Source organism: Bacillus rossius, chromosome 1 (assembly GCF_032445375.1).
Source record: "Bacillus rossius redtenbacheri isolate Brsri chromosome 1, Brsri_v3, whole genome shotgun sequence".
NCBI classification, from domain to species: domain Eukaryota; kingdom Metazoa; phylum Arthropoda; class Insecta; order Phasmatodea; family Bacillidae; genus Bacillus; species Bacillus rossius.
Window position 1 is genome coordinate 366,535,093 of NC_086330.1, and position 10,823 is coordinate 366,545,915.

The 10,823-nt window shown below is 37.0% G+C and overlaps 1 protein-coding gene across 1 annotated transcript; it reads left to right on the forward strand.

The window, feature by feature from the left end:
* The first annotated feature begins 148 nt into the window (after window positions 1-148).
* On the forward strand, window positions 149-10,312 carry LOC134528399 (protein SYS1 homolog). Its single transcript, XM_063361998.1, has 3 exons — window positions 149-598; window positions 6,002-6,069; window positions 9,228-10,312. The coding sequence occupies exons 1-3, from the start codon at window positions 428-430 to the stop codon at window positions 9,466-9,468; spliced, it is 480 nt and encodes a 159-aa protein (XP_063218068.1). The 5' UTR covers window positions 149-427; the 3' UTR covers window positions 9,469-10,312.
* Window positions 10,313-10,823: the final 511 nt, after the last annotated feature.

Here is a 10,823-nt window from a genome sequence, read left to right on the forward strand (position 1 = left end):
AGTTTGAATGGGTTAAAATCAATTTATTAACAACCAAAGATAGTGGGACACAATCCTCCATAAATAAGTTATTGTTACGTAGGCATATTCTTTTTACACTACTTTACACCGAAGTAGTAAGTATAAGTAATATCTTGATAGTACGGAAAACAACCTAGAGCTATTGTTTTGTTTTGAATGTTGACACTTGTTAGTGAGTGCCTTTCGTATTATGTTTTATTCACGCCTGGGTTTTATTATAATAGGTCGTACAGAGTAATGGGTTACCGTAAAATAACCCTGCTATTTTAAAACAATGCACGTATTTTTGCGATAATATCTTCCTCTTCTTATGTGGAAAGTCTGTTTGCTTTAGGGATCGTGATCCTAACCTGTGTCATAACTCAAGAATGAATCTGAGTTAAGTGATCGCTGGAGTTTAATAAAAATGAAGAAACTGACAGGACAGTTTCGGAGCACTACGTGGGATCCATTCCTTATAATATGTCAAATAATATCTCTGCAATGCATTATGTACTTTGGTCTTGGACTATGGATATTTTTGGTGGATCTATTAGCGGGATCATCTCGCTCATTGGATCACCTTTTCAAGTATCAGGTTAGTTTTTGGAATGCTGTAACTAATGAAGTAGATGGTAATCAGCGTGACAAGTCAAAAGTTAGATTAAGTAATTTTGATATTTATTACTGGTTAATGCAGTCAATTTTGATTTTATTGACAACTTGCAATTTGAACTTCTAACCGATGGCAAGGAGTCGTTCCCTTCCTTCACTCTTCCACACCTCTGAGCTTACTCCCTCGCCCTTGTCACAACCAATACTTTCACCGCAAACCCATCCTATGGAAGTAGTCTAGGTTCAGATTCCATAACAATACTGATGATGTCACCAAAATGGCGTTGCTTATGTCATTACCACCCCTACATTTTTACAGGACGAGCAGGAATGTGGGGGTTTTGGGCAGGGAACTATAAACACATTATTTTTCACGTATTTCACTATTGACTGTTATACTAATTCGGGATTGAACACTAGACTATAATCCCTCTCTTCCCACTCTAAGTCTCTTTCATGATACCAATATTTCATTATCACAGAAATGATATCTGTAGATGTTACAACTTTTGGCGGTATCATGAAATATAACAGCGTGCCCTATGCCCCTATATAGTAAAAAACTTCATGATACTGAAAAATAAATGTTGCTGGAAAAGTGGTGAATTATGAGGAATAAAATACTGGTATCGCAAAATAGACTAGACTGGGTGGAATTGTATTCTACTTCACGATACAGATGAAATATTATCTTGATAAGTCTTACTTTCAAAAAATTAAATACTAGTATCACAAAATAGACTAAACCGGATGGGACTGTAGTCTACTTCACAATACCGCGAAAGTATTATGGCAAAATTTCTCAGTGTCACCAAATGATATAACAGTATCGCAAAAAAAAACCTTGACCTGGCAGAATTTGTCTAATTTATGATGACCTAAACCTATTATTTACCTATATGAAATACACAAAAAATTCTGCACTTACAGTGTCTCAAGCCAAAACCCATAAATTTACCCGTTTTTACCTTAAGAGCATACAGGTCGTAATTGCTTCAGCACAACTTTTTTGATGACTTCATCAATATCTCTACCATATCGCAATGTTTATGTATATAATTTATTTCAACAGCTTTCCTACCCTCACTAAAACTTTCGCTTCATTTTTTCACTTCAACGGTTGCAAACTAACTTAACACACAACTCACTTCTCACCTAAAATATCAAACAATACACATAAAACAACCACAAATTATAAACATTTATGTCATAAAAACCCACTTACCTTTCTTGGGTTTATGGCAATACTAGTTTACTATCAATATTTCGCTTGTAGATATTAAATTTAGGCCAAAAACAATTGCCATTTCTCCATTTAATTTTTATGTCACAAAACATGAACTGTATTTTTCCTGTTAACATTACAATCACACAACCACACATATTTCTCTACACCAGGTATGGAAAAAAAAACTGTTTTTTTTTTGTTTAAACCAGTTTTTTTATTACATTAATTATTTTGGTTGGCAGCATATTCAAATTAAAGCCATACAACATTCCACTTTCTGCCACTCATGTTGAACCAGAAAAGTTATAACATCAAAGAACTGAAGTCCAGCAAATCTGCACTTCTGACTGGGACTTTACTACAGGAAGAGTATTCTCCATAGAACGGGTGTTTTCCACAGAATACCTAGGGATTTATGGTACAGAAGGTGATTTCTCACAGAATATTATTATTTTTTTTAATAATGAATTTATGTAGGCTATTTCTTAATTTTTTTTACACTCTGTCTACAATTCACTTATTAATTTAATTTTACAGGAGTATTTAGCTGGATATAATTTACATCTTAAACATATAATTTAAATGATAAGATCTTGATTACTATATAATTTTTGTTCCTGTAAATCACAAGAAACATTAATGAGCTGACTTTTGTTGCTACTGGAGTGAAATTAGACCTTTCATTAAAGAAATGAAGATTATCTATTTGAAAAATTGGTTGTCTGTAAAGTCGGTTTACGGACGATAGTTTAACGTGACGTCATAACAAAACATTGATGAAATTATTGATCCAGAAGAAAAGGAAATATCATATCCGGCCTGAGACTGAGCCGTAATAGGTTTTTGCAACCAAACCATTTAGGCATTAAAAATATTATATTCTTTGAGGAAGAATTTTTTTTTTTTAATTTTTCTATCGTTTGTATGATAAAATCTACCTCTGCATACTGTTATGAATAAAATTGAATCATTTTTATTTAATTATCACTATTTTGTATGGATACAAAGGAGTGAAATGAAATCTACAATTTAATAAATAAATTTACTTTTATTTGCATTAATTAATTCAAATATATTTATTCCTTTGAAATGTTGCCTGCACCATATTTATTTTTACAAGTACAAAAAAAAATTCATTACTGCTGGGATTCGAATCGACAACCTTTGGATTGGAAGTCAGCCATTCTAACCTCACGGCTACGAGGCCATACTAAATAAAATTGTTTCAGATGAAATAAATTAATAATATTCCACGCACAATATTTGTTTGAATTTCTTTTAATTAGCATATTCTCTGTTGGACTCAACATATTTACACACTCGTGGGCTCATAACTGTAATACGGTGTGTGATTTAGTTGATCAAATAATAACTCATGACAAATAATTACCAATGTCAAACTAAAGCGTGAAAAGTATCATACCAGCAATAAATATTTATTTACACAGCTAAAACAATACTCATACAAAACTGTTTAAATATACTGATTTACACTAGTAATTAAAATAATACGTACTTGTAAGAACGCCATTTCCTTGCGAATATACTCCCGTGGCGCGGTGCACAACAATAACCTTGAACCCCGCTATGTTGTCGTCTGCCCCAAGCCGTGTGTGGCGACATGCGCAGGCGTGTTCCAACCGGCGCGACCCGCCTATCCCTGCAGCATGGCGGGGTGAAACCTGAGCAGTACGCCGCCACGTGCCGGCCGAGTTCTCTGTACCGTCCGCAACATATCAGAGCGATGCCACGCATGCGTAAACAGGACCCATCCGTAGTGGGACAAATTTTTGTGCGTGCAGCCAGCGTTCATCGATTTATTAGACATTGTCACTTCAAGATATGTTATTTAAAAACTTCTTTTTTATATAAAAACCACTTGATTTAAAGAATTGTTGTTAAAACCAGCCAATTCTGCACTATTGCACTCTTATATTAATTCAATATAAATAAACTCAAACTTGCTTTTCTGTCCTGACTACGACACTTATTTCCCGCATATCCAATAATTTTTTATTATATCTACTTATTACTTCTTGTGTACTTATTTATTCACTTTATAACAATTTATTTCCTTATTAATTAACTCCTTTTCGTTCCACGATCACCCCAAAACTCACACTATCATTCGTCTTTTTTTTTTCACGGTGCTATTTTGTCTTTCACTGTTGCCTATTTTACAATCTATATTTTCCTTTGTTCCACAATTCAATCTGTTATCATTGACATTGCAACTTCCATGATGTCATACATTTCCCCTACTTTATTTCCAACCAATAGGAATCCGGTATCCTAAAATGAACTGGACCCCACCCTGTCTTCTTTTTTTTTCCCACCTCCACACCCTCAGTTATTTCCACCCGTAGTCCTTTTCCCCTCTGTAACATCTCTCCCTTCTCTGTGCTGACTGTTTCCCAGTTTTACCCTGCCCTTTCCTCTTTGCTGACCTTGAGAAGCACTAGTGGCTGTCCGTCCTGACACCTCAGCTCCCCGATTCATCACAGATAGCCCACGAATCTCATCTTCTTCCTCTTGCATCCGCTTATCCTGCGCTGCATCTTCTCTAGCTGTTGTGCCTCCGTCACCGGAGACAGGACCCTGACTGCTGCCGCGTGCCCCAGCGTCGGCCCGACCACGCGTCATCAGTGTCCTGCCAGGCACCTGCTGGACTTGTGCCCTTCTGCTGCTGCATCTCTTCTTGAATACCCTTCCTTTTCCTTCATCTCCGTACTGTTTGCAAACGACCAGCGCCCCGACTCGTTCCGGCGTCTTCCGCACATCGCGCTGTGATCTGCGACCGTCCTCGACCCACTCTCCATTCCATCGCCTGAATTATTTATCATAGCAGTGAACAGCAGGGACACAGAACACTTGCTTGCGATGCCCCTGGTGTTACCAATCTTTCCGTTCCCAGTCGGCCCCTCGGGAAGACTCCCGCACAGTTCACCGCCCTGCTGTCCCCCCTCCTCCGCATTGCCGGGTATTCCCGGTAGTCGATACCATTGACGCTTGCTACGTGCGTCAAGCTCTGCATTAATGCAACGAATGGGCAGTTTTGTCTACTTTTCCTCAAGATCCAGGCAAATAGGTTGAGATAAATGTATGTCTTTTAACAGTTATGATAGATACTAAAATGTTGTCAAATAAGTTTACATATATATGTACTTACAGCATCATATTTTTATTCTAATGGTAAAAGTATTTTGAGAAAATAGGTGGCAGCACTGTATTTCTCGCCAACTGCCAGCGATACTTCATCCTACAGAATAACACCTGTGTGTAGTTCCTTTTCCACTTCAAAGAAAATTACGTCTCAAACAAGTTATATGAGCTCAATAATAGTTAAATTCAAGAACTATTAAATCTTTTATGATTGTTATAATTTTGTGCTTAATAAATGGGGAAAATGTTACAATTATGTATCCATTTGTATCCCTACTCTTAAAATTGCTTTCCTCGGTTCTGTCAAAGAACGTGTGTTTCTGATTTTTTTTTTTTTTCCTGTGTATGACAATTTGGTTTTTCATCATTTGTGCCAGGCTAGAATCAGACATCCATGCAATGGGTTACCGTATTGTATCACCTGACCAGTGAAATAAAACAGGAATGTAAGTTTTCAGGAAATATGCATCATGTTTTTGATGTTTTAATGTTCTTTCACATTTATAATTTTTTTTTGCCAGTTTTCAAGTGGCTGATTTGTCTGAGGTCCCATTTTGAAACCCCAGGGAAGTCACAGCTGTTTTTGCTGTTTTTAATGGTTGCATTAGCTCAGAGGCTGCTATCACCACCTCTACCAAGCGACACTCGTTTGAACACATGTAGGAAACGTGAAGGGGCCTTGCATCAGACTGGGTTTTCTAGGAGTACTTCCGTTTTCCCCACGCATTCGTTGTCATTGCTCCACTGCTCTTTGTTCTCTACAAGACTTGAAGTCTAGTTCAGCTCAGTTTAGCTTGCAGGCGTTCTGCAGGTAACCAGCACAATGGACGTTGGGTTGATAAGCCCAGTACTATATAAAAAAAAGTGCTGAGTAAGCTGATTAGTGTAAATATTGAGTACTCAGTGTTGATAAGCTGTAGACAAAATGTAAAAACATTGGGTGTTTTCATACAAATTTGTTTATTACTAGAATTTTTGTGGTCTTGATTTTTGCAGGAAATTCACATCCATGATTTCGATGGCAAACTGATAATCACAGCATTTGTTTTGAATGCATTGACAAGGTATAGTATTTATCATAAATTTGTTTTTAATTTTCAAGTGTATGTGGACTTGCAAATTTACAGATTATTTTTCATCACCAAATAGCGTATTATTCTTTTTTTTCTCTTAACATTTTAATTTTATAGTGACTCTTAGGTTTTAAGTTGTCGTTTGCTACATTTTGCCAATAGTTTTGGAAATTATGTAAATGCTATGCTTTTTTGATGCTCATATTTTCAGATGTGGCAGGAACATAATTTTTTTTTACAAATATAATGTCATTACATTATTAACTTTGTCAAAGAGATATTTAAGTAGGTTCAAAACATTTGGTGGTTGAATAAACGTTTTACTTAGCTTGAAATTTCCAATTGGTTTCATTACTATAAACTATTTCCACCACTAATTAAAACCAATACTGATTGGTTTTTACTGTCGCATACTAAAGGCTACCATGAAATTTGCTGTATAATTTGATATCCATTAACCACTCAGTAAAACTCCCAACATGACGTAAACACGAGGTACTTGTGGAAGCTCCGTGTATAAACTAAACGTGTGCAGGGGTGTGCTGATACTCTTGTGATCAGAAGGAACACTATCGATAGAAGTTGGGTTGAGTTTTGTAGCTATAATTTGAGATTTAATTTTGGGGCGGAGAGGGTATGTAGGGTATGCAATCATGGCTAAACCATGGAGTCAAGAATTGCCAGGAGACAGCATGCTGTGACGTAGGTGAAGTCACTTTCTTAACTCAATAATGTTCGCAGGCTTTCACGACCATTGTCTGAAGTAGCTTGGCTTCTGGTTGTAGCTGCGTCCTTGGCGAATAATTCACCGACGCAATGTCGACCGAAACGTCTGTGAATTATTCACCAAGGATGCGGCTACAATCCAGAAGCCAAGCTACTTCACTTTTTAAACTCGCCATCACCATATTTTTCTGCTCAAAACATTACGGAAATAGTGCTTCACCACGTCTGATGATAGATAGTAGGTATGAATTAGAATCTCAGTCGTTAAAAACAGTTAGTAGGTATGAATTAGAATCTCAGTTGTTAAAAACAGTCACTTTCATAAATAAAAGCCACTTAAAACTGTTTCCACACTGCAAACACTACAATTCAGCCAATGTTTTGGGTGTTTAACCAATATGGCGCAACAATTAGCTGAAGGGTAAAAAAGGGCTTCACGCAGTTAGCATTTAATAATGCAGACACAACCACCCCCTGGCCTAACCAATGCAATGGAATTGAATTAAATTTTGTTAGAACTATACACATACAAAATTTCCCAGAAATAACCTAAATAGTTTTTGCTCTTGTGATGGGACAAGAAAATAAGTCTTTCAAATAGCCTAAGCTCTACTTACTGATGTGCAAACTACAAGACGAAATTACTCTAAAAAAAAGTCAAAATACTTTCAACAATGAGTTACCTACTACATCTAGTATATATAAATAATGAAACAAACTCTACATTTTGAGCAGAAATTATAGTGCTATGGTAGAAAAAGAACAGTTATCTAAATGAAACACTAAAATGCACAGAATAAAGAGTCAAGATGAGAAGAAAAAATTGTGATAAAAATGTTAACTTTAGTGTGAATATATTTTATAATAAAATACTAAACATTCCTCAGTGCTAGAAAGTTAGTGTTACTGGAATATAAAACACTGAGGTATATTTTGAGCTAAATACTGCTGATAATTTAATGGATTTGTATTGTTGTTATATTTAGTTCTAATATTAGTTTATTAATGTATGTAATGTATTGACTTCTTATTACATTATTGGCTACTTACAAACAAATTTTTAGGTTGATTAGGTTTTAAATGAATTTTATTCAGATCAGGTTATTAGTTCGCTACTCGATCACCTTGGATAGGACCCTGCCCGATCATGGAGTAAGCTGAATAAATATGAATTATATGTCCGAAAGAGCAGGGAAACTATCGGTAATTATTATGCAATGACAAATATAAATATATTTAAAATAAAAGCAGTTTTATTTATTTGAATAAGTAAATTCAAGCACTAAACTGTATGTAATTTTATGTTTTTAATTGTGAATGAAAATTATAACATGGAAATGATTGCTTTGCCGGTGATCTATAACACTTTTTAGCTTCTAAGAACAGTTTTAAAATAAAACTTGATATGGTTTTCAACAAACTGATCATTATCATGAGCTCTCTCTTTTTTTTTAATTTAAAAATATTTTACCAAAATGTATATGCTCAGAAACTATTTATTCAAACTATTATGAGCGAGAATATTCTCTCACATGACTCAGTAAGTCCAGTTTACCTGGTAGTTTAGATTTATGTGAGTGCCTAGTGATGTTTACTTAATGTTCTTTTTTGTTTGCTATTTCAACATGCACAAATACATGTTTTAAAATGCTTTAATTCATTCCTACAATTCTGAATGTTCTATCTCATTCATGAGAAAAGCAGTGATGTAATTATTTGTGGAGATCTGCACATTTGTAACTAATAGGCACGGTATGTTAAGAGTCAGTGTAAATAATTCAAGCACGTGAATGCAACTAAGAGTGCAAGTGTGTATTACAAGCATGCTGACTGCGACTTTTGCCCACTAGCATGATCCACCTCTACTCGCAGTGCTGCCACTCTCTGAAAGATGAGAGGGGGGAAGGGGGAGTGCACAGAGAAAACCACGCCCCACATGTCAATATACAGCTTGACTCCTCTAAGAATGGAACCTGGATATCCGTGGTAGTCAGTGACATCCTCTGAGGTCTTGTTTTCTAAGAATCGTGCTCGTGAGTTAGTGGTTCAGTTTCTAACCTGGGTGTTACAACTTAGTTCATGAGCATCAGTTCAGCCTTCAAGTGGTTTGGAGACCATGAGATGTAAAACTGTCTGTACGCAGTTGTGATCGGAGATTGAAGGGGTTGAGTGGTCAGATCACCCGGCAAGGTGATTGGGTTGGATTGCAAGCGCGGTTCAACCCGGGTTGTCTGCGGAAACGTGGCTGATGTTGCAGCGGGCTGGCTCAGGGGCTAGTTTCCCCAGCCAGTGGAATCCCGGCGTCGTCTCTTAACGATCACGAGTTGACGAGATGGTAGTTCCTAATTCATTTGTTCACGGTCTGAGATGTTCGAAGAGTGCCGAGGCAGGCCGGAGCGTGTGACATGTTTGATGTTGAACAGCGCGCTGGGGCTGTGGTTCGTGGTGCAACGGACCAAGCAGTGCCTGGACTTCTCGGCGACCATGCACCTGTTCCACCTGCTGGCGTGCTGGGGCTACAACGGCCACTTCCCCGCGTCCCCGCTGTGGTGGCTGCTCAACGGTGCGTGCCTCACCATCACCTGCGTGTGCGCAGAGTTCCTGTGCATGCGCACCGAGCTGCAGGCCATTCCACTCAGCCTCGGGCCCAAGGCCGACTTGTAGCGCCGCCGCGCCTCGATGGGCGTGGCGTCAGCTCGCGTCAGCCGCCGCACCGCCGTGTTGTCGCACCAGTAGCGGCTCGCTGCTCGAGTCTTTCAGAGCCGAGCTTACAGCTGGCTCCGCGAGTTGCAGTTCGGAACTGGAGCGACTTCCGTGTCTGCCTCGTTTCGATGACCACATTTCACCTTCGGCACACTCTGGCTGGCACATCTTGAGAAGCCTCGAGACCTCAAAAGTATATTGCTACTTGAGCAGACAGAACAAAGCCCATAATATTATAATATATTAAAAAAAAATTAACAACTTTGAAGGAGAATTATAGACATGCCAGAATATTTACTTTCTCAGTAGCCAGTGATGAGTGGGATATTTTGAGTGTTGTATGTTCTGAAAAAACTGAGACAAAAAAATACGTGAACACAGTTTTGAGTAAATCATAAGAATAGCAAACACTGTGCTCTTATCAAAATTATTTGTGAACGTTGTAAACGTAATTAGAAACTGGATCTTCATTGCTTGTATTTGGGAAGACTTTGTATTTAATAACTTTTAGCCTCTCTTGCGATGATCCCCTGTAATGTAACCGGATGCAGTTACCATCATCGTAGCCGCTTGCTTTAGGAACATTACCCAACTGCTTTGAACAGTGCATCACATGATATTCAATGAAGACTGAATTAATTAGCATGCTAACTGCTGTGGTAGCAGAGAACTTGTGTTTGTATCACGAGTGTCTAGGTGGTGTTTTTTTTCATTTGTGGTGTTTGAACTGTGTTGTATTTATTTGAACCATTCTGTGAATATTTGTCTGAATGTTTTAAAATTAATTTATTACATTTATGAAAGATATTTTGTAAAATTTGTTTTTTGAAAAATCTTCAAATATTTATTTTTAGTACATTGAACATTTTAGAAAAAAGTTATTTATACATAATTATATACATTATAATTTTGTAAAATTGTTTCACTAAGGTAGTGGGTTTGAAAACGCTCTCTTGTGAGTCTTGACTGAACAGATTTGATAGCATTGAGTAGCATTTCATTATCATGTTCATGCAATATGTTATGTATTATGTTAAATACTATTCTCTGTTGTATGTATTCTTAAGATTCCAGTTTAGTCTTTACACAGTACATAACATTTACATTTCAGTATTGTTGCTAGGTTGAATTCAGCTAGTCAAATACTTATGTTGAAAAACCTTGAAAGCCTTTTTAAACTTCAAAATTGTTGAAATGTTCACCATATGTAGTTAACTACACTGCCCGACTTGGAAATTTGGCTAACTAGGGTGTTGATAATGCCAAAATTTCTTTATTTTTTAAAAAAAATTCCCTAATTTCGTAATGTCTGTGCC